General features: G+C 41.5%; 1 protein-coding gene across 1 annotated transcript in view; it reads left to right on the top strand.

Moving 5' to 3' along the window:
• Positions 1 to 25,331, top strand: part of PRKCH (protein kinase C, eta) — a 199,480-nt gene that overhangs the window by 35,814 nt on the left and 138,335 nt on the right. The window contains exon 2 of the mRNA XM_004681808.2: positions 21,557 to 21,620. Within this exon, the coding sequence (XP_004681865.1) occupies positions 21,557 to 21,620 (64 nt within the window). The remainder of the gene's footprint in view (positions 1 to 21,556; positions 21,621 to 25,331) is intronic.

Below are 25,331 nucleotides of genomic sequence, written 5' to 3'. Positions count from 1 at the left end.
CTGTGGATTAGTTAAGAGACAGCAAAGGGGTTGGGGGAAAATTCAAAGGAGACTCATTTTTTTTTTTTTTAAAGATTTATTTATTTATTCATACAGAACTGGGGTACAGGCCAGAGGCTCAGGGGCGGTGAGAGGCTTCACCAGAGACAGAGCGGGGAGCAGAACAGGCAGATCGATGAAGTACACTGCTGAGGGAAGCAGCGGGCGGGCCAGGAGAGGTCTGGCTCGCCATGTGGTCTCCTCCGGGGCAGGCGGCAGGCGGGAATCGAACTCATGGGGAAGTGGCTTTAGCTTCTCAGTGCAGTGCTTTAACCCGCTGCGCCACCAGGGAGGGCCAGGAGACTCATTTTTAAAAGTCTTCCATATTTGAACTTTTGGCTGTTTGAAGTAATATTATTACTTACTGATTTCAATCCAGCAGGAGAGAAGTAATGAATCTAATTACCTGCCATTCAGTGTGGACTGATCCCATACATTATTACAGATTTGTAAGTGTTGGGTTTCATGTGACTCTGACACAAGGGAGGTGGAATAATTAAGTGTTCCTCCCTAGAACACTATGCGGTGATCATCACGGAAGGAAATGAAGTTCCTTTTTTCTGTAACATCTTGGCTACTGGGGCCAGCATTACCAAGGACGTGTGCTCTGTTGAAGCCAGGACATATGTTGATGACCCTCTTTGCATTTGATGCTGGATAAAAGCAGAAGGATGGATAGAGTCCTGGTCTTGGAGATGCACATTATAAAAGGGGGTGTGGAAGTGATCACTGGTAATGTCATGTCAAATGATGAGTGCTGTGATAGGAAGTTGAGAGATCATCGAAGACAGCCTCTTACCTCATGGAAGAGGAGGGAGGACAAGACAGGACTTCCTGGAGAAGCCACTTGGGCTGAATGTTGGGTGATGAGTAGGACTTAGCTAATGAATGGACAAGAGAAGTGAAAGGGCATTGCAGGGTAAGGGGATACCATGAGCGTTGATTGCAATGGTCTGTGCAAGCCTTTCAGACATGAAGAGGCAGTTGTACTGTGTGAGGGATTTGAAAGTTTGCTCTGGTCAATAAGGAGCTATGGAAGAATTTAGCAGAGGTGTAAAAGGCCAGATTTGCCTTTTGGAAGGGTTGTTATGGAAGCTTAGAGGAGCGTAGATTTGAGGCTGAATGGCAGGAAGCTTATCATGGGAGACTAGGTGACAGAATATCAAGCAGACCAGAAAGCAGTGAAAATCAAGAGTAGAGAAGAAAGATAGGTTTGATTAAGTGCCTACGCTCTGAAGTCCTTGCAACTGAGTATAATTAGCCACGGTGACTGAATGGCAGTACTACATTAGGGAATATAGGAGGGAGAATTATATAGAGGCCAAGGTGATATCTTGATGTTAAAGTGACCATCAATATGAGTCAGAAGCTCTGGGAAGCGGGTAGATAGAGATGTGAATCTGGACATCTGTGCAGAGGGGGGAGTTAGAATCGTATGAGAAGTTTGATGCCTACATAGAACACAGAATGAAGAAGGCAGAGAGAAGAGAAAAGGGCCCTAGGGAACATTGGACAGAAGCAGTGGAGTGGATGAATGAAGACAGTCATAGAAAAGACCCAGAATGATCTGAAGGTTCTGAAGGTGGGATCTGTTATGTCATAGAAACGGGGAGGGGAGCCTTTAAAGAGATAGCTGAGATAGTTGACCCTAAGTCCCCCTAAGTGTTGAGGTAATAGGCAAGATAGAAAGGGGTCAGGATCATGAAGGGAAGGGAAATGATTTGGAACCTTCCTGTCACTGAAAGAAAATAGGAGATGAGCCAATTGAGAGGGGAAAGAGATGCGAAAAGGTGCTGAGGCTCAGCTGAGATTGTAGACTGAGCTTGCGGCGGCCTCAGCATATGTGCTCACAGCCCATTGCAGGAATAAAGGCAGAGTGGGATGAGGTTGGTCCAGGATGAGATTGGTTATTTCAGGCGGGGGCGGGAAAGGAAGGGTGAAATGACTTAGCGCCCCTCAGATGTAGCGAAAGCAAGGGTCAGGATCTGAGGGGGGAGTACTGGTAAGAGCTGGGAAAGGAAACGTGTCTAGGAGTTGTCTGAGAGGCTGGAAGCAAAGCGCTCATGGACATGGAGAGGTCTGTCTGGCCAGGAACAGGTGTGGCGGGAGAAGGGTAGGCAGCTGTAGGGTGGGGCGGATTTCAAATGGAGCAGTTCCTGGGTGTGACGGGGGGAGTGGGCAGCAGAAGTGGCCTGGCACGAAGGTGGCACGTGGAAGATGACTTGCAGGGAAACTTGCAGAAATGGAGCTTTGATTCCACTTGGGCAAACTTGTAGATTTCACACTAAATTATAAGATGGAATGTATGGAATGAAAAATTGTGTTTAGATGTTTCAGAACATGATGTAGATGTTTTGAGTGTTCTTCCTGGATGCAGGGGCATCTCACCTCAGTATCTCCAAGATCCTTATTGTGACTGCTATCATTTATTTGAGGTGTGGGGGGAAGAATCTGAATTTACATCTCTTTAAGGAGGAAAATAAAGCTTTGACAATGAAGAGAGTTTATGATGACACTCTAGCTTTTCAAAGTTATTGGTGTTTGCTGTTCAGTTCTGTTTGGTGTCACTGGGTGATCTATTTATTTTGAAATTATTTTTTATATAATAGTTTATTTTTACATCATTTTGTGCATTTTTCCATCTCATTTGCAATCCCCTTGGGCTTCCCATCACCAAATCAACTGGGTGATCTATTTAAAGTCAATTTTTAGTTTGTTACTCTCAGTTGAGAGGATGGGAAGGAATACATCTTCTATGTATTTCACTTTGTAAAAGAATTATTACTAATAAAAGAGCTGAAAACACTCTAGTAAATTTAAATATTTGCTAGTCCCAAGGGAACCTGATGCTGAGTTATATGTATTCTGCTCAGTCCCATCCAAAGTTTCAATATCAACTTTATATATTTCTGTATGTGATTTTTTTTTCTTTAAGATTATAGGCGTCTTCTAGAATGAGAAAAAAAAATTACATTAGGACCTGTTTTGTCACATCCTGGTTAGTATGAGGACACAAATCTACATAGGATCTGATTCTTGCCCCCGGAGAGCTTCAAATTTAGTTGGAGAAACAAGATATAAACACAGGAAAAGTTAGATAATTAAGCAGGACTTAAATAGCAAGGCCTTACATGACTAATGGACAGATGCATTGTTCAGGCAGCAATTTCTACAGGCGTTCAGAAGAAAGGTCATTTCAGGCGGTGGCGGGAAAGGAAGGGTGTAAGGACTTAAAACACCACAGAGAGAAGAAAGCGGTAAGTAGAGGGACTGAAACTTAGGAGATACCACAGCCCTGTTCTACAACTTCTATCTTACCTTTTGCCTCCATTTCTCAATCTCCCTAAAGGAATGATAGCATGTTGCCTCCCAGGACTGTCAGAGGCGAGACGGTGATTGCTCTTTGCAAATAAGGCCTGATCCTTCCATAATGTGTAGGAGGGCCAGATCACACAACTTTGGAAGGTGTGTGAAGTCCTAGCTTACTAGGGAATCCTTTCTGTTCATATTTGACACCTAAAAGGAAAAGGATTAGCATATTGCCAAAGTTTGGCTTTTTCCTTCCAAATAAGGAAAAAATCAAACTCTGCAGAGATTGAAAGTAAACAACTAGACAGATGACTACTTTGGGAAAATAATTTCTGTGGCCATGCACCTTTTTTATTTGCTTTATTTCTTTGAGAAAAGACAATTATGAATATGAAAATAAAACAGGAGAGGAGCCAGATTCCAAATTAGAATGTTTTGTTAATTCTCTTTTTTGGCTGCCGTCCCTAAGGAGGGTGGTACATGTTGCAGATTAACTGGTGAGCATGTGGACCCCAACCTGAACCCCAGCGTTTTGAAGACTACCACCTCAGAGTTGACAGGTTTTTGGATATAAGTTCAGTCACTTCAACTGTATTGCTAATTGCTTAGGAAATATGAATGGTATTTATTAGTCAGAGAAGCTTATACCCAGATTGGCACTAATTTGGACCTTTCATACAACCAGTGATTATTTAGCACTTCTATATTTCATGTTTATGGATTTATTTATACATCCTCAGTTACCAAAGATTTTGAGTCATTTAGGGCTCTAGAGCTCTTATTATTATATTGAAGAACATTGGACCCTAGAACTAGAGGACTCCCCAGCTTTCAGCTCACTGACAGCGCCCGTACATCCCAGGAAGTGGCCCCTTCTGCTGTGGGCTTCTCTAAGGTAGAGCAGTAAGGTACACTAAATGTGAAGTTTCTGAAACAAGTATTTTTGTATTTTCGTGAATATATCCACATTCCACATATTCTACTGCTTCATCCTCTCCCTGTTTCTGAAACTAGTGACCCAAGGATCATAAGCCTTTCCTACTTTGAAGATTAGAGAATCTCAGATTCTGTAGTGCTAAAAGAAGGCAGAAGGTGTGACAAAGCTGTGACAGAACAGTGGGAAAAGAGACACACTGGAGGATGTAGAAAACCTGCACTAAACCCAGCCACCAGCAGGGCATGCCTGACTTTATGCCAATCTGAATGTTCACGTCTCAACCTCTTCAGAGGACACGCACCCAGGAAAACAAATACGAGTTGTTGCGATGTGGCTATTGCCTGTGTGTGTCAGAGGTCAGCCTTGATGTAACCACTATTGAGGTCACTGTGGGTGAGGTCACTGTGGGTGAGGTCACTGTGGGCCAGGTCATATGTAGGAGACACGGGCATGACCATGGGTGCTGCTCTTCTCCCGTGATCTCCCCATTTTCAGCACCCTACTTGATGCCTGGTACATGTAGTGCTCAAAAAGGTCTGCTGGTTGAATAACTGGATGATTGCTATTTGTGACCCCTATTGGAGGTGCTGTGACCTGAAGTGATTCTAAAAGGAATATGTCTGTCCAGAGAGGGTTGGTCTTCTGCTGTGGCTGCTGTGGCTTTCTTGTAATGACTGCAGATTTTGTATTAGCCAGTTGGACTCCAGCTGCTTCACCTGGTCTCCTTGCAGGAGCTTCTGTGTGGCAGAGAGACTCATGAGAGGGGATGCAGAGTTCAGGTTTTCTAGGGAGAGAGCCAGAGGAGGCTAAAACCGAGCAGGCTGAGTAGCAGTGTTCGTCTTCTGTGGGCTTGAGGGTACCCTCAAATTCCAGAGTCTGCCATGGGTTCCTGACACTCACAGTGCTCTTCTCCACAGCTCTCTGTTGCCAGTGTTTGTTATTGTTAACAGAGAAGCCATGTGTTGCTCTGATGATCTTGCCTTTGAGCCTCTTGGGTGTCCATCAGATGGGGAGAAGGCTGGAGTACTGTGCCCCTCTGGCGGCTTCATGCCCATCAGCTTTCTGCCATGTGCTGAGATGAGACGTCTTCTCCAGATCTACTTGTAAGGAAAGCCTTTCAAGGCAGAGCCAAATTTGTGGAGTCACTGACCAACAAGCACGTGGATATTTATGAAATAACAGAGGAACATCTAGGCCAGAGGTGAGAGGACTTCATGCTGCTGCGCCCTCTGGCAGCTCCTGTAACCCTCCTGTAGGCAGCTTCCTTCTGCAAGACCGGGGCTGGTACTAATTACCTCCCAGCTGTGCAGCTGAAATGGGCTGATAGTTGGAGTGTGCTGTGGAAGTTGGAACATCTTTCACAAATGCTTAAAAAAAATTAAAGTGGACATATTTAATTATAAATTGTAATTTTATTTTATAATTTTTTTTGCAGCCTTTGAAAGTGTCTGTAAGAATCCAAAGCACAGCTGACAATATTAGTATTTATGAAGAGTTGTTTGAAGGACATTTGGCAATACAGGCATGCATGCAGCATGCATTCATTCATCATTCTTTATCCAAAAATATGTAGAACTCTATCTGATATGTACTAGTCCCTGGGAAATATCTCCTGCTTCCTTTCAACACTCAAGATCATATGGTTTTGGGTTTTGTAAACCTACATTGCCTTCTTTACCCTGAAGAACATGACTGGAATTTGCTGTGCAGAGTACATAAATGACATTGTTGGGATATATCTGAGCATTTTTGTCACTACTGAATGCACCTGATAAAAAGACTCACTAAAGCAGTTGTTCTGAAACTCAAGTAACAGGATCTCCTAGAAGGCTTCTTAAAACCCAGCAGGCCTTAAAACTCAGGTCTCTGCCTGAGTTTCTGATTGATCAGGTTAAGGGTTGGACTTGACTTTCTGTATTGCTACAGCACTTCTAGAGGACACCGATGCTGCTGGTCTGGGGATCATGCTTTGAGAGCCACGGCAGTAGCGCCATTTCTTGAGACCCAAGGGTCTTGAAGTTCTGCTCTTCCTGACAAGGGAGTGTGGTTCAGTGATGGTTAACATGACTTATATCTGTCACACTGGTTCCCTTTTGGCTTTGCATCAAACTTTAGACTCAAATTTGTAACTTAGCTTTAACAAAAGCTAAGCTGAACCTTCCACTTGGCCATGGCCTTGTTTTTCTATTTCATGTTCCCCATTCTCCTTTTTCACACTTCTATTTACATTTCACACTTTTATTACATAAATATTTCAAAACTTTTATTACATAAATTGCTGTCAACTCACTGTTTTTTTTTTTAAGATTTATTTATTTATTCATACAGAGCTGGGGTACAGGCCAGAGACGTGGAGGGTGAGAGGATTCACCAGAGACAGAGTGGGGAGCAGAACAGGCAGATCGACAAAGCACACTGCTGAGGGGAGCAGCGGGCGGGTCAGGAGAGGTCTGCCACGCCATGTGGTCACCTCCGGGGTAGGCGGGGAATCGAACTCATGCGGAAGTGGCTTAAGCTTCTTAGTGCTGTGCTTTAACCCACTGCGCCACCAGGGAGGGCCTCAACTCACTGTTTTGTGGAATATAGTGCATATATACAGATAACCATGAATGCAGTCTCCTTTTCTTAGGCATTTGACTTTGAAATCAGTTCCAAAATACTACATTTTAACTCTTAAATGCATAAGCTGTGGGAGTAGTTCCGCCAGAAGACTTAGATTATATATAGAAACTCAAGTGGATTGAAAATAAAAAATGAATAAGAAAGTGATAAAGTTCAAGTAAAACCATACCTTTTTTTTAAAGTGCATAGATAATGTGTTCTATAAACAGAAATTTCTATTTTTTAAATTAGAAATCCTACTATTTAAAACCAATTTTTCGGTTTCTTAGGGTGTTGGGTGCACCTAAGAGAAACAGAGTGGTGAGAACAGTGAAGGAGGGATAATTACAGTGGTTACCAAACTTAGGTGGGCCTCAGAGGCAGTCATCTGAGTTGATTAAAGGTGCTGATATACTAGGCCTGTGCTTAGAGCTGCATTTGTGTTCAGGACATGGGGTGTTTTGCCTCAGGTTGGGGTTCCTCCACTCCCTTAGCATCAGGGAGACAAATGAAAGGCCAGGCCCTCTTGAAAACCTACTCCAAGTCTTTATCCCATTTTTGGGTGAGAAGCTCCTTTTCAGGTTTTCTGTAACTCTTTATGAAATCAGATAATGGAATGGGCATGATGTCATCTGCGTTACACTGTCTGAGCTCCAGAAAAATTACTCATAATTTGGCTGGTAGTTTGCAGCGTGTGGCTGATTTCTTTGTCTTTCTTCTCTCTACCCTTTCTGTGTTCTCTTTTTCCCCCACTTCTCCTCCTACTGTCCCCACTACCACTTGTAGCTGAAGGGAAGACATTTCACCCATAGCTTGCCTGAGAAAAATTTGAAGAGAGGGAGTGGGAATACTTCTGAAAAAGCCTCAAGTTTTCTCTGGGTAGAGTAACACAAAATGGCACAGAAAACTGGCTCAAAGTTGGGAACAGGGGTGACTTAGCATTAATGTGGCAATGTTACATACACAGTCTGAAAAGGTCATGGATTCTGCACCACTACTTCTGGCTTCCTTCCTGTAGTATTGGTGCTAATTCAAATTCAAGAATTACCTGGATTTTGGACTTAATGGAGGCCATTTTATCATTTTCTTCAACAGACTTTATTTTAGAGTAATTTCAGATTACATGAAGATTATGAAGATAGTTTAGCATTTATAATTTCCTCAGTTATTAATGCTTTATATTAATATGGTATTTGTCACAGCTAAAGAACCAGTAATAATGTATTATGACTAACTCCATAGTCTATTCAGATTTCTTTAGTTTTTGCTCAACATCCTTTGTCCATATCAAGACCCCATCCAGATTCTATATTGTATCTGTTGTAGCTATCATGTCTCCTTGAGCTTCCTTTGACTGTGGTCAAAATTCCTTAGGCTTCTTTTGACTGTGGTAATAAATTCCTTATTTTGAGTGAATTTAAAAGCTTGAGTACTTTGTAGACTCTTCTGGTAGTATGTTAATTCTCTTGTGGTTAGACAAGACTTCGGGGGCTTGGGGAAGAAGACTACAGAGGTAGCTTGTTCTGTTTCATTATACCACATCAATTATGTCATTACACATTCCATGTACACGTACTATCAACATGACGCTACTGTTGATAGGAGCAGTGATAGGGGCTAGTGTTTGTCAGACTTCTTGCCCTTCCTCCCCACATCCCCACACAGTGCTCTTCCAGAGAAAGCCACTGTGCAAGGCTGTTCTTGCACAGTATGGAACAGTAGACACCCCCTCCTGGAGGGTAGAAGAAGGTACACAAATTATGTAGGAGATTGGCTCCCTCTTACCCCCATGTATTTATTTATTCATTCATTTATCTCAGTGTGGCCTTATGAATCTTTTTTTCACACCTCAGTTTATAATCTAATATTACATTATTATGTTGCTCAAAACTGCTCCAGTTTTGGCCTTTGGGCGCTCTTCCCAATGGCTGCAATATCCTTTGGTGGCATGACACAACAGTATCCTTGTCAATTTTTTTTCTACTACTACTTTATTATTTTCTGGTGCTATGTATGCTCCAGGATCATTTTGCATATTCCTTGCCCAAGCCCTGGGATCACTCATTTCCCAAGAAATCTTAATTTCTTTTATCAGAGAACAAGTTCTGGGGGTCCTTTTTGCTATTGGGATGTTGTTGCTTCTAGGTCCTCTCAGTGGAGAAAACAAAAAACTAGATTTTATGTCTGGTACCTTCTTCTTGATGCCCCTGACCCCAGGTCACTGCTCTAGCCTTTCTTCCTTGCTTGTCTGCAAAGTCCTGCTCTAGTGCAACACTGATGCACCATGGTTTGTATTTACTTCCTATCATGCACCATGTTTCCTTGCCTGCAGAGTTAGTTTAGGATGAATCTCCAGCTGGAGTGCTGTGCTTATGTGAAGTTCCTTTGTCTTCAGCCTTAGAGTCTCCATTCATTTCCAAAGATACTTAGGCTGGCACTTGTTCCCTCACTCCCTAAAGTGAAGTGTTTTCATACCTTTAATACACTGGATTCTCTTGTTACTGTCTGCATTCCAATCTGGTACCTCTTGCCTCCCTAAATGCTTTTCTTTTATTTAGTTAGCTGGATGCATTCAGATTCACAGTGCCATTAAGTTCTATTTGTTTTGAAAAATGCTTAGTGTACCTGCCATTGACAGTATCATTTGGAATCGTTTTACTGTCCTAAACTACCCCCTATTCAATGAAGGCATTTTTAAGAGCTTCTAGATAGAAAAAAAAAAACAGGTAGAAATATTAAAAAGCAGTTCATTATAGGAAAAGACAAGACTGGGGGTTGGGGATCATGTTAGCTATTTTAGAAGAAAGCAGGATTTGGGGACCAGAGAAAGTATTAAGTTTGAGTGAAGTGAAGAAAATGTGTGGGTGCATTTTTATTGAGTGAAAAGCCTCTAAAGGAGGCTGTAAAGATGTTTTAGCACCTTCGCTTTGCACTTGGGCTGGGAGGCAGGTGGTGGGTGTTTAGTTTCAGGTCTTTGCTCCGTCCCAAGACCCCAAGTAGCTTTGACTCGTTCGGCTTGACAGCCTGCTCAGAGTGCTGCCAGCCTGTTGCCTCTGGAAGCAGTTCTGGTTTTTATTCCAAATGATGTTCGGAAACTGGTCAGCCATCAGGAGGACCACCTGGCTGGAAACCTGATTGGGTTGCCACTGTGGTTACCAGGTTCTGAGAGCAGGCAAAAGTTGATTTAGGAAGAGGTGAGAGAATGGGCAGGAGATCTTCATGAAATGCACTTGTGTGGCAGTTTATTCACTGGGCTTATTAAAAGCCAAAAATGTGTTAGGATTCTGTTTATGGGGTGGTGAGAATGGTGGTCCAGGCCCTAACATCCAGGTAGTTTTACCTGCCTTCATTTTATGACATCATTTCCCACTGGTTGATGTATAACACAGATGATGGTGATGCTTTTTTTTTTTTTTCCACTCAAAGGCAGTTGTGAAGTTAAATGGGAAAAAACTGTTGCAATTGTTCAGGGCACATGGCATGGATATAATGCCTCTCTGTATGCTCTCTTTCTTTGGCTGCTTCTGCTTCCTCTCATCTTCTAACAGTGGCTTTTGTCCTTGATCGTTTGCTCTTTGAACTATACCCTCTGTTCCTGGGTCATTTGTCTTGTTCATTTGTCCTTGAATGGGTGACTTGTAGAACTCTACTAGGCCTGTGTTTCAAGTTTCAGGTTCTTTTATATATATATATATGTATATGTATGTATGTATGTATATATTTATATATATATGTATATATGTGTGTGTATGTATTTGCCAGCCTTTGTATCTATATAGATTTATCTATCTCTCTATATAATCAATATGTTTAAAAATTAGAATCATCTTAAACCAACTGACCTCTTAGATTGCTTATTTCCTCAAGAGTAAATCTTAGGACTTTTAGATACTGGAGTCCTTTTTTTTTTTTTTAACTTTCCACCATCCCTATCCTTAAGCCCCCAAGTCATACTGAACTCCCTTTGCAATGTTTCCTTTCCTTTTCTCCACTGCAAATCTGTACCCTGTGAGTACCTTCTTGACTATACTCCCTCCAGTCCATTGTGGCCTTGTCTTCCGGTCTGCCCTTTACTATTCCTATTCTAGTTTTGGGGGCTTAAATTTAAATCCTTGGCATTGAAAGCCCAGCTTACATTTCTCTTTACCTTCCAAATCACTTAAACGGCACAGTTTAGTAACCTACATGTTCTTCTCTGTGTGTCTTTATCTTGGCAGGCTAAATTTTAGAGGTGGAATTCAACTTGCTAGGAAGGCACAGGGAAATAGATGGACTTTAGTATGAAGAGGGGCTTTCCAACACAGCTGCTAAGCTCTGTGAACGCCATGGAGGAAATCTGTTTGTTGCCTCCTGACTTCCATGCGCGGGACCCCAGGAGATGATCTCCCTCTACCTCTAGGATGTGGCTTCTTTTTTTGAAGATCCTTTCTCCCAGACACATTGAGACCAGTAGTGTTTGGGTAATTCCTCACACCTTTTGGATTTTTTCTCTGGTATGGATTTGAGTTCTCATTTACCCCTTTCCAGTGATTGGTTTGTGTTTTTTTTTTTGCATCTAGGATCACAGCTCTAATCCTATCTTCACAGTTACTTTTAATATTTTGCCACATGTTTTAAAATGAAAAAAAAAAAAAAACAAAAACCCAAAGTCCCCAAAACAAGACAAACCAATATACCCACAGTTCTCTTGTGTTGGGAAAACCCAGTTCTTCTCTATAGTGCCTTTCCTTCCTGTCTTCTTCTTCACTCTCACACTTTTGATCACCAAATATGTTTGGGTTTTCCCCACTCCAAGCAATTCCTCAAGACACCAACTGGATGTCCTTCGATTTAACTCAATTCTGACACTGTCTATCCAGAGATAGCATCAGATCTTTTAAGCTGAGGAGGGCCTCGGGTCAACAAGACTGCAAGGGCCGTAGGTCACCCATTTCTGTCTGACTTGGCAATAAAATGGAGGTTTCCATGACGTCTCCTCAGGTCTGGTTGATTAGCTAGAGAGACTCAGAAGATGGTTTACTTATGCTGACTACCTTATTATAAAGGGATTATGATGAGAGATACAGAGAACATCAAGATGAAAGCGATGTAGAGGTCAAGGTGTGTGAGAAGGGGCGTGGAGTTTCCCTGTTCTGTCTCGACTACATTTTCCCTGTAGCTCCACTTGTTCTCCATCATGGAGCTTTTCAAACCCTGTACTTTTGGACTTTATGGGAACATGATCAGTCATTATCTCCAGTTTTCAGTTCCCAGCTCTTCTCAAGAGAATGCAGCTGGGGACTGAAAATACAAGATTCCCACCATGCTGTGGCCTGTCTGGCGGCTAATTAGAGCTTCTTCTTAGGACATAAGACACTTCTAACATCCAGGAAATTACAAGGGGCTTCAGGAGCCTGGATCAAGGGTCAAAGGCAAATATTAGAACAGGAGATGCTCCCAGTGTTCTTATCACTTAGGAAATGGCAAGAGTTTCAGAAGCTCTGTGTTTAGAACTGGGGACAGAGAGCAATACATATACATATACATATACACATACACATGCACATACGCATACACATACACACATATACATTTTTTATATTACTTTTACATGTTTGGGTATCTCTGTGTCCAAATTTGAACACATGTCCCTTCCCATTGAGTTCCCTAGTTGATTAATGACAATGAGAGGTTGGCATCCTTTTTTAAATAAACATCCAAATAGTAAATATTTTTGACTGAGTGGACCATAGGGTCTCTCATAACTGCTAATCTCTGCCTGGTAGTGCAAAATCAGCCACAAACAGATGGTAGCTGAAATTGACCCAAATGGGCCATGGTTTGCTGAGCCCTAATCACCAGGCCCCAGACTCAGTAGTCCTTTGGCCTTGCTACTGCTTTTGTGTGTGCTTTTTATATAGCTTTTAATTTCTGTTTACCTCACCCTTATGAAACATTTTCTATGTCTAGACCATCTCTCTTCCCCATTCCATGGTCTAGTACAAAAAAAAAGTCCCTCTTAAGTTATTCTCCATTCATTTACATAAACAAAACCCGCTAGGCATGCCACTTGGGCTGCCTAAACAAGGTGCACTTCTTCCTCAGGTTCCTCCTCCCTCCTCTCTCACTGCCCTGTGTGAGCTTTCGCTACCCACACTATCAGTGTGGTCTGATGCTGGTCTTATTTCTCCTCACAACGTGCTCCTGATTCACAGTGGACTCGCCTTTCACCTGTTGAAGCTTTCCTTAGTGGTACGAGTTTCCCCTCAGGGAAGGCACCTCCTGTGAGAGTGACAGCTCCCCAGGCCACCCACCAAAGCTGTGAACAAAGAGGGAGCTCCAGTCATGGTCAGATGGACACTGGCACTTTTGTTTGATATCTCCAGCAAGGATGAGAATATGCTCTTCTGGAAGAGTCTGCCAAGTAGAAAAGAGAAGGGCTAGGAGCAGGCAGAAGGTGCCCTTTTGAAGTGTCCTTTGATGTGGGGGATGCACAATATGGAGAGGGAATACTTTCTTGTGGTTCCACTCTTTCTCATGCCGCCCCATCATGAGGTCCTTGGCGATAACTTCCTGCAGGAGGGGCAGGGTGCCTTGTCTGTTCTAGAGGGCACTAGAAGGCCTCTGCTGGCTTGTGGAAGGGGATGGAGCTTTCCTTCCTCAGAACCCAGCCTGTCTGTTGGGTCCATCAGGGAGTGGCAATTCCAGTTCTGGGGCTCTCCATAGACAGGGGAGACACCTCAGGTCCATTCACAAAGAGGGGGTCATGTAGATCAGGCACAGAATTCAACTACCAAGGAGGGAAAGGGAGAGGAATTTGAGTGGACTGATGTGAAGAGCCTAAGGTATCACTCATTTAATTTCTACTTCAATCCCTCAGATATTGGAAATCTCTCTCTCTCTCTCCTCTCTCTCTCTCATACACAGACACAGTACTCATAGCACACAGAAATCATTTCTACTCTTAAATCTCTCTTTGGCATAGAAAAGGTATTTTGTCCCAAAAGATAGCCAATCTTGACTATTTCTTCCTGATTTTTCATACGGGCAGAGAAATTTTGAAAAATTAACTTGATTACAAAAAAAATGTAATTTTGTCAGAAGAAACACATCTACTTGAATGTAGGGGTGATGGGTTTTGAATTGAAATGATTGTAAATTTAAGTGAATAGTAATGTTAAATAGTAATGTACTATTTAAGTAATGTTCACTTAAATAGTAAATTTAAGTGAATAGTAATAGTAATGTTGTTTAGCTGGGTGTGGGAAAGTTATTTTGAGCCCAAAGGATGTGTTTTAGAGGCATATTCTGTAATAGTCTTCAAATGACTTCTGTGGAGTTTAGAAAATGTTTTTGACTTGGAATCATCAAATATTAAATATGAAAAGCATTTAAAGCTTTCATTCACCCTCATTTTTGAGGTGCAGAAGCAGGAGACCTGCCAAGTGGCAGGTAGAACATACCAGAATGTGGTCACAGCTGGGGCTCCTCTCACCCCTGTCATCTCTGACCACAGTGGTTTCCAGCCCTGGCAAGAAAAGATGTCTTCCCTAAAACAATGGTGCCTTCATGCGAAACTTCAGACTGGTAGGCTTCACTTCTCTGTTCTGTTTGGCCATCATCTTTCTCAGAAAGTTGGTAATCTCTTACACTGCTTAGTGTGTTTTTAGCATCTGATTTGGTATAGGGATGAAAGTAGAAATCAGCAGAAGGGTGGGATAGCATTGCTTACCTCCCTTTCCTTTTAGCTCCTTCCCAGCTGAGAGGCCACTACATTCACCAGCCCCAGCACAGATCTGCTGTGCCTAGTAGCCCCTGCTGATGCCCACATCAGGGGTCATGGAGGGACATCTTTAGGCCAGCGCCACTTCCACTGGCCTCACAGAAGGAGGCGAGGCTGGTGAGGCTGGATGCCAATGACTGGCATTTGGCAGAGCTTCCTCACGTGCTGAGGGCCTGAGTCTTGCCCAGGTTCCCAGGGAGACAGGTGATACGATGGCCTAACATGCTAGAAGTGGGCTGGACTGGCAGGCAGGGGGCAAGCCTGCAGTGACCTCAGGTGGATGTAGTCTCAGCCCTGAGGGAAGCTGGTGTGGAACTGGTGGCGGATCTTCCCTGAGTCTGGAACTTGGCTTGATCTTTGGTGCTGTGACCTCGGGCCATTCCATGACCCCCCTGATCCTCTGGTCTCTCTTCTGCACAATGGTGGTGATAAAGCTTCATTGCAAGTGATGAAGGGGAGAGCAAATGTAAGTCGGGGTCCGAGCAGGGCTGCTGCCTGTTGATGAAGCTCAGGGCACAGTAGCAGTAGCAGTTATTTTCATCATTAAAGAACAGCTGCATGTGTCCTTGTTAGTTATTGGTACAATCCTGTAGGAATTTTATTTCTTCTAGAAATTCAGGTCCTCATTTTTACACCTGACAGTTTGGGTTGGAAGAGAACCATGAAATGCTTTGTTTGCCTTTTTTTTCCCTTGGTTCATTTGTTACTTATCCCTAGAGTAAGACTTAGGAAAGTTATAAAAACAAGGCACAGAGCCAAGAACCCGAGTATCACAGATGTCTGGCTCTAGGCCCTTAGAATACAGGTGAACCTTCTACCTTTGCCCAAATAAAGGATGTTGTTTTCTTCTAATATGCTAGATCCCTTTGCTTATCCCAAGCTGAGATGAATATTAAGTAGTCAGAAGTTTCCTATCATGATCAATTCTAATGCCTTTTATGAAGGGAAATGGTTATGAATTATTACCAGTTAATTAAATGAGTGTTTCCGTTGAGACCTCTATGCAGGGTTTTAACTAAGCCTGTTTAGAATCATGTAGAGTTAGAAAGGTTTCAGACAATGCTCTTGTTTCATGGATGAGGAGATGAAGCCAGGTGAAAAGGGACTTGCTCAGTTTCTTCAGTGTGATGCCAAGGAGAACACACATTGGCTAAGAGTGCATGTGGGGTGCTGGAGACCCAGCAGGCATGTCCCGTGAACACGGCCTGAGTGAGTCCCTGTGCAACTCCTAGGCTGCTGGTATGGCTCAGAGGCTCCTTGTAGTGTTTGCATGTTTCACAAAGTTCTATCACAGAAGTATTTTATACTGTAGCAAATATTATTCCAATTTCACAGCAGGAGGTGAGAGGACCTCTCACTTCTAGCTTATTAGACCAAACAACAGATAATTGTTGAGCATTTCATTGGTTGCAAGAATGCTACTAGGCCCCCTTGGGGAATAGAAAAGTGTCAGATCCTGTTGGAATGGAGTTTACAGGCCTGCTGAAAGTGATGAATTGTAAGTATAGGAAATTTCATGGACTTGTTCAAGGGCATGGATAAGTTTTACAGGAATAATTGAGGGGAATTTTGAGACAGTGGGGATCTATGGTACGATCTCTGGCAAAAGCTGCTGCTTTCAGCGTCATCTTCACAGGTGCACTCCACTAACCACCCCACCTGCAGCCCTGGGGAGTTACTCTCAGCACACAAGAAATCCTGAGTACCTGGCAGTGATCCCAGTATGAGGGATATTTCAGAAAAACCTTGAATGAATGGCTAGGTGAAGTGAAGAGAGGAAGATTTTCCTAGCAGAAGAAACAGCTTGAGCAAAGTAGTGACTATGCAGTGGAGTGAGGAGACAGGTCTAACTAGAAGAGCAGGTTTCAAGAATAGAGGTTTGGATGAATTAGTGGGGAGGAAGTAAAAGGGGAGTCCAGGTGGCCTGGAAAGCCAGATGGTGCACAGTGGTTTATTTTGAAGATATTGGGAAGCCACCCAAGCTTTGATGGGGGCGAGTTGATGAAAGTGGCACCTTTGGAAAGGATATTTGGGCAGCAAGGTGTAAACACTTATTTGTTTGTTTTTACATCACATAAGTTTTAAGTTTTGATGTAATCATATTATCAGGTTTTGGTTGTTGCTACTGGTACTTTTGATGTTATAACCAAAAAATGATTGCTTAACCTATGGTCAGGCAACTTATGGCATTCTAAGAGTTTTAGCTCTTATGTTTAGTTCAGTGATTCCATTTTGAAGTTCAAGTTTACATATGATATGAGATATAGTGGTCCAACTTCGTTCCATTGCATATGCTGTCCTAGCACCTTTTTTTCTTTTTATTGATTAAATAAAGAGCATTCTTCCTCCATTTAATTGCTGTGGTATGCTCTGACCTGCTTTTAATCCCTCCCCACCACCTACCTCATTTCCCTTACTCTATACCCAGGCAGCCCCTGATATATTTTCTGCCATTATAGATTAGTTTGCCCTTCCTGACATTTATATACACAGAATAACATATAATGTTCTCTTTGAGGGGGGGTATATTTGATTCCGTATTCTTCTATGTTATTACATCAATAGTGCATTATTTTTTGTTGTTGTATACTAGCCCATTGTGCACTGCAATAGTGATTTAAAGAAATTCTTCTGATATTTGTGTATATGTCTTTGTATGGACATAGGCTTTCTTTATTCTTAAATACCTAGGAGTGGAATATCTCCATCGAATGAGAGGTGTGTACAGAACTTTTTAAGAAAATGTCAAGCTGTTTCCCAAGTGATAGAAATCTTGTCAACAATGTATGAGAATTCCAGTTGTTCCACATTCTTACAAAAGCTTTGAGAGGTCATACATGCTTGTGTTAGCCATTCTAATAGATATACATTGTGGTTTTAATTTGCATTTCTCTATTGACATTAAACTGTTCATGACTATTTATTTGCCATCTCTAGTTCTCCTTTGGCAATATAGTGATAAAAACCTATTTTTTTAAAGTTGGATTGTTTTCTTGTTATTGATTTTTGTTGAGTTCTTTATTCTGAAGCGATCGGTAAGTGATTGCAAATATGTACAATGTGTGATTTATAAGTATTTTTCTCCTAATTCATAGCTGGCCTTTTTGATTCTATCTTTTAAAGAGTAGAAAATTACATTTTTAACAAAATCCAATTTGTCATTTTGTTCTTTCACGGATTGTGCTTTTGGTGTCATATCTAAGAAGTCTTTGCCTGACTCAAGGCCCTAAAGTTTTCTCAGATTTTACATATTGGTGTAGATCCATTTTGAATTTTTGTACAGGTTATAGTGTTTTTGTATATAGACATTCAGTGGCTGTAGCATCATTTGTTGACATTGAATTTTTGTTCGTTTATGTGTTTGTGTATAACACCCTTTTAAAGAGAACTTTCCTTTCTGGGTTTCTCCAGATCCTAGGAGTTGCCCTCTACCAAGAGGAGTGATTTGTAGGAGAGAGGGGCTTAAATATAGTCATTCATCTCTGCAGGGCTATCACAGAAAGACTGTTAAGTGCATGCCCAGTCCTATTCTGTTAGCTGTTCTGTCAGTCCTTGCTCATGACATAGCTAACCTAGACTCTGATAAGGGAGGCCATGAAGCTGAGGAGGAGTGTGAATGAGCCCACCATACTTGGGATCTAGGCAGCCTTGAGGTCTGTAACAAGTTGATATACTGCAAAACAGAACAAAGCTCTTAGGATTGGGGGCTAAACCACTGCAGAGGATGTGCAAAGCAGAGCCTAACAGCACAGAGGGAGGTGGAGATTTTACTTGATAGCAAACTCAACCTCGATCACTGGGGCTGCTCAACCAGCTCATGCAGTCTGCAGCTGTATCAGCAAAGGGCACGGTCAAGGTCAAGGTTGGTGATAATCTTGTTCTCACCAGTGAGAATCAGGTTATAAATGCAGATTGCTATTATTTCAAGGGAATGTGGAGAAATTGTGTATTTAGAGGAAACTGATCAACATGGTGAAGGAAGAGTTAGTCAAGCTGCTGAAGGATTTTGGGATGTTCCTACTTACTCACTCATTCCATAAAGTCAGGGTTCTGGCAAGGCATAATAACTACCATTTGAGGTATTCTAGCAATGGTCCCAGAAGGGCATGGAGTTGCCTAATGACTAAAAGAAGTCTGGGAAGGGCTCCCTGTAAAGATGCTTTGAGTTGAGTCTTGATGAACAAAGAGGAGTTTAACAAGTAAAAAAGATTTTCCAGACAGAAAGATTGCAAACCCCAAATCCCTAGATAAGAAGCTTCAGACAGGTAATGTGTATTTATATCTGCAATTTTTACTACATTCCCTATTATGCTTCTAGACCCAGAATGAGTTTTGTTGATCTCTCAGGTTAAATGAAATAACTTGCCAGTTCCTGAGGGTATGGAGTTCCACTTACTCAAGTAGTGGCAGCTCCAGAACACACATGCTGGCTGGGCACTTTCAGCGCTGTAAAGGGTAAGGTCTGGGTCACCTGCCTGTTCTGGAAGTCGGGGTGGGTCACAGCCGAACCATTTGCACTCCTTGTGAGGGAAGGAGTAGTTCCTGAATAAAGCTCAAGCACTGTTTTCAGATGCTGGGATAGCTGTTCTATCTAGAGGGAAATATCCATTACTGCTGTAGGGGCCAAAGAGTGGGAAGTATCACTTGCTCCATTTCTGCTCTTAGAGAAAGACCTTTTTATGAAATCCCAGGTATGAAATAGACCAGTTGTGGAGCTGCCTCATTGGCTGCTGGTCTGAAGAGGTAACAAGAGCCCAAAAGCACAGTGTACAGGGAATAGTGACCTGTAAGTTCACATTTTAAAAACTGTGTCTCTGCTAGACCATGAGCAATGCCTTTTGACACTAAAACTTAGATGTCCTTACACATGCATTCAACCTGCCATCAGAGGGTTCACAGCTTAGTGCTTTCCCTTAGTATTTTCTGGTCCATTTTATTCTATCTAATAATTGATTGTATAGACCTCACCCTGCAGTTTTCATGTCCTAGTGATACGTTTCCATCTGCATGTGTAAAACCCAGTTCCAAGGTCAGAGGTCTCAACCAGACTGAGGGGTGAGTCTTGAACGTAAGCTTTGATCCTGGCTTCTCCAGAAGAAAAGGAGGAAGCAGATGATAAGTTCTACTTGTAAGAACTTCTGCTTCTCAGCAGTGATCTCTCCTGCAGGCTGTGGAATCACTCCTTCGTGGGCCCTTAGGCCAGTGTCAGCAGGAACGGGGAGTTAACAGGCTGCAGATTGGAGGCTCTCTGGCAGTCTGTCTGTCCCGAGGCAGGCAGCCTCTTCTGTGCCAGTTTATGTTGTGAGGTCGAATGGGAGTGCATGTGTGTGTTCTTGGGCAGGCGTTTATGCTGAAGGTGAGGGAGTGTCTTTTTAAAAATAACATATTTTTGACTTGAAACAAGTCAAGGCAGAGAACGGAGACAATTAGCGACTGACATCCTGTTTAGTCATCTCTCCAGAGAGCTCTATTTTCAGAAGTGTTCTATAAAGGTTCACAAGTGGTGTTCAGGTAGTCAGGGGGATATTGTTCAGTTAGTGGTAGTCATGATACAGTTGCAGATTTGACTTCCAGTGACTCCATTGTGGCAATCACATGGTTAACACCAATTTCTCCACAGAGGAAAGGAGGGTGGGTAAGAATAGATGGCTAATACAGATAAAACTTGTTCAGCTCATACAAAACAAGCATCTTTTATTTGGAAAAAGTATATAATCAGGTATGGTGTGAGCTAGAGTAAGGTCAGTGTGTGTGTGCTTTCTTCTTCTTTAAGTCTTTGTCTCCAGCAGGTATAATAGCAAAGTTAAATAGAAGTGTTAAGGTTCTTGGAGAGCATCTGAGGTGCTATGTCAGAATCCATGACTTCCATGGATGATGTCATGGATTTGCAGGCACTTGGGCTGAAGCTTGGGGTGGGCTGGGGTCGTGCCCAGAGTCCAGAGCCTTCTGTACAGTCACGTTCATGTCCTGATCTCATTTGGAGCTTTTTCTGCCATATCATGTGATTAGCAGCCTATTCAACATTCTGTCACAGCCTCTTCTTCTCTTGTCCTCACTCTTGTAAGATGAAGGGTCAGAGGCAGAACTGGGACCATAGAGCCAACCTGATAAGATAAATTCATGTATTTGGATTCTATAGAAGCCACAGTCCAAGGCTTAGAGATGTTCCAGGTTCATACCAACTGAAGCGGGCAGAGTCTGCCCGCGTGGACTCATTGATCTGAGCTGCCTGGATGGTGCTGCCCATCCTGGTGCCAGACACAGGGTCCTTGGGAACCGGGATTGTATGCAGAGGTTGGCATCTATGAGAGACTTGGCACATCATTCGCAGATGTGCAACTTGCAATCTCAGCTCACAGATGAGAGCTTTCAGGGATGTTGCTACTCCCCGAACAGGCTGAGCAGTGAATGAAACCTCACGAGACTGCCTTCCCTAGTGGGTCCTGAAGATGCATTACATTCCGGTGAATAGTATAGCAACAGCACTCCCCTCTTGATTCATTTTCTTCCTAAAATTGAGCATTTGCAGGTGCCCATGCCCAGGGGCTCACTTCCTTCTACCTTGTTATTTCTCTGTTTCATACACTTAGCATATGGTTTATCAAAATGCTGTGCTTCTACATGGTGTACATAAAATAAGGATGACTCAAAATAATGTCTGAAATTATGGGTGGTTCTTGATCTCGCAGATCTGAAAGAGAATAAAGTTCAAGAGAAAGGGCCACTGGGAGAACTCTTTTCTTTTTTGGTCTGCTTTCAATCTGTACAGATTTTTGTACTTACACTCAAATCCCACAATTCTTGCCCCTCTACTGTTTGCACGTTGAGGAGTTCTTAAGAATTACTTGATACCTACAAAAAGTATTTAAAATTAGAATGTAATGTTCATTTTTCCCCCCTCTTTCTAGGTGGACCTGGAGCCTGAGGGGAAAGTATTTGTGGTAATAACCCTAACAGGAAGCTTCACAGAAGGTAAGAATGAGTTTTGGGTGGTTTCTGGTATATGTGATCATACTCAACAGGAATTTCTATCATGGAAACTATGAAAAGAGCATTGTGTTAAAAGATGCTTTTTTAAAAAAGTTACTGTTTTAAGTTGGACTGGCTGGTATTTTGTTGTTTAATGTCCGTTAGTTTGGTCTGCCAGATTTAAAGCATTTGCCAAAGCTGGCAATCTTGTGTTATTACCTATTCATTGAGTTTTTGTTTTTTCATTATCATCTTAGCTGAATTGGCCCTTGCCGCTGGCTCATGCCTGACTGTACTTTGGATTTTTGTTTTGGGGCCAGACTTTTAGCATATTCCTCAATGTCTTAAAAAACTTAAGGATCGTGTTCTCTTCCTTAGAATCTTTATCTTATCCTGTTCTTTAAGGGGTTCTGTTCCCCATCCCCTATTGCCACTTGCACTTCCATGCCTTGATTATTTTAATATTGAGGTGAAATTTATATGCAGTGAGATGAACAGATCAGAAATAAAGAATTTTGAGTTTGGCAAATGCTTGCAACTCTGTATAACTGGCACCTCAATCCAAGATTGAGGATGGAACATTTCCATCACAGTGAAAAGTTCCCTAGTGTCCTTCCTCACTCAGTCCCCTGCTGCCAAAGGCAGTAACTGTAATGTTTTGTTTTGTTTACAGCATAGATTCGTTTTGCATATTCTGGAAGTTCATGTAAATGGAATTATACTGTATTCATTCTTGCATCTGAGTTCATAGGCTCGGCATTATTTTTTCCCTTACACTCTAATTCAGTTGTACCACCATTTATTGAAAAGACTTTCTTTTCTCCTTGGGTCCCCTGGGAACCTTGATTGGAAATCAGTTGATCATGTATGTGAATCTGTTAATTGTGTTCTGTGGCTCTGTTTTCTGTATCATGCCAGTTGCTTTCATTGGCAACTGTCTTCTGCCTTCATTACCGTTGCTTTATAGTAAACCTTAAGTCATGTGAGTTCTTGTAGCACCTTAGGATTTTCTATGTAGAAAATTAGGATGCCTATGAATAGTTTCTTTTTCTCTTCTAAAATTTATGACTTTTAGTTCTTTTTCATACTTTATTGTGTCCCAAGTTTTGTAGAATCAACCTCCTTGCATCAGAACCAATCTTAAGAGGAAGAAATTTTGTTTTTCCTCTTTGAATATGATATTAGCTGCTGGCATTTTGTAGATGACTTTGTCACAAATGAGAACATTTCTTTCTAGCCCTATTATTTTTTTTTTAAATCAAGAATGACTCGAATATTTTTTCCTTGCACTTTTTATTTTACTTTTAATTGCCCTTTTTTATTGTGGCAATGTTAGTATAAAATACCATATATATTTCAGAGGTAGAAACTCACGTCTCTTCAGCTGCATGTTACCACAGCACGTCCACCACCAAGGCAACTTAAATTTTGACATGTGCTTTTTTCCTTATCTATTGAGATAATCAAATGTGGTTTTTTAGTTCTAGCAGGCAATTGAACTGCTGGTTATCCCCTTAAAATTGTAAAGGCTTTTTTAGAGTGGGACTTTTTAAAAATTTTTACTTTTCCTGCTTAGTCTTTGCTAATTCCATAGTCCTAGGGCATAGTTTTCATGTATAAAACACTGCCAACATGGGGTTTCAGTAGAAAGCCCAAGACGTCTTAAGTCTCTTTCACCTTATGGGACTCAAGCTTTAAACTTTCTGGATAGTGTAAAATAGCTGAAATAGCACGCCATTTCTTTTAGCATTTTAGTTCTTGCATTTTTCCAACCCTCTCTGTGTGTCCTTTGCACAGACACAGTTCCGGAGGATTATGCTTTGAGGAGTCTATGTATTTGGAGATTCTTTTCTCTGTGACCCCATCCCTTCCAGGATTTCTTTGCTCAGTTTCCAACATCTAGTATATTTCAATCTTGTCATCTCTGTAGCTTTCTGTGTGAATTCTCTTCACTCAACTCTTGCAGCCTGGGAAATGACTTGTGAAAATGGGTTTCACCTAATTCAATGCCCTTCTTTCAGGTATCAAATTCCCTCTAGTTTCTGCCCTTTTGGGGTTACCCTCTAGTGTTTTCAACTAATTATTTCAAAATATATTTCCCAGAGATTTTAAGTATATTTGGTGCAAGGTTAAGGCCAATGTAAGTTACTCACTATTACTCATTCACACGAAGATCTTTAAGCATATAGCTTAATGTTTTGTCCATTTCAGTCCTGGCATTTTGCAAATTAGCTACAACTTTGAAAAATGATTTTTCCTCCTCTCAACCAAACCTTATTAATGTAAGTTGATTTTATTAATGTTTTTCAGTCTGCTTTCTCAATTATTGAACCTTACCTTTTTGCTTTGATATTGTAATTAGCAGACATCTAGAATGATTGAACATGAAGGAAACTGTCCATATTATAATGTGGGGCCCTTTTCCCTGATCATTGGTCTCTCTCTCTCTCTTTTTTTTTTTTTTTTTGTCTTGTTATTTTGGACATACAAGATTGTGAGAAAAATAATCAATCTGTTCATAGCTCAGTATAATAAAATGTAATATAACTTTACAGAATATTGTTATAGGAACAAGAAAAAAATGTACTTTCATAGTACATGGCTAGACAAGGGGGCAAGGGAAATGAGACATGGGGAGATTTGCAGTGTGCTGCAGTAATTTGTGCACTGAGTTGGAAGGGACAGACAGAGAAAATGACACCTGTGAGACCAGGTTTGGCAGTACCTGGTCACTGCATGCCTTCCTTTTGTAAAACTATGCCAGCTCTCTATGACTACATTTTATAAAAGATTCTGTGTTCCTCCACTATACACTAGACACATCAAAACATTGAGACTGGAATATTCTTCAGTGTTCTCATTTAGTAGATTTGGTGATAAGACAAAAGGGATATAAAATCTTGCTGGGAATGAGCTCCTATTGGATGTTAGCAATTGTTTTTCTTTCAGAGCTGACCTTGTGTAAAATTAGGAGGTAGGGTTGAATTCATCTTTGGCAATTCCACCTCTTCTTTTAGGTTAGTCCTTCCTGCTTGCTGCCTTCAAATATTTCTTACGCCAGTAAGATGCCACTGGTTTTTTTTTTTTTCTCTAAATGAGTTGTCAGTGTGGGAGATAAGAATTAATGAACTAATTCACACTAAAGCAATCAATATCTTACTGCTCTGCTTCTTTAGGTGTGTTTACATATTTTAAAACATGTTAAAAGAGCTATTTTGTGAGAAATAGACTTAATATTGAAATTTCAGGAATGACGGCATCTCTCTCTCGTATATATATATATATATATATATATATATATATATATATACACATATATATATGTGTGTGTGTGTGTGTGTGTGTATGTATGTATGTATATTTAGGTGGGACAGGAGAAGTCCTCATTTTAGAGTTATTAATTTCCCACTTCTGAATCAAAACCTTTCTGTGTTCTATCCAATGTTTCTATAATCATGATACTTTCCATTTTGGCTTGTGGAAGCAGGTACTATCTCCAGATATATGAGCACTGGCCACTGTTACCTCATTTTCAGATGATTCTATTCCTGGCATCACATGCATACATTTTTCCATATACAGTTAATGTATTCACATATACCATGAAATTCAGCTGATTTGAAGAGCAGTTATACAGCTTTCCAGTGTTCTCTCTGCTGTATGTTTGTGGCTTAAAAGCTACCTTCTCTTTACTTTCTTCTGATGTAGAATATT

The sequence above is a fragment of the Condylura cristata genome, unplaced genomic scaffold, assembly GCF_000260355.1.
Source record: "Condylura cristata isolate star-nosed mole 26May11 unplaced genomic scaffold, ConCri1.0 scaffold00013, whole genome shotgun sequence".
In the NCBI taxonomy this organism is placed as follows: Eukaryota; Metazoa; Chordata; class Mammalia; order Eulipotyphla; family Talpidae; genus Condylura; species Condylura cristata.
The sequence above is the reverse complement of the archived record's forward strand: the minus strand, read 5'-3'. Positions and strand labels throughout refer to the sequence as shown.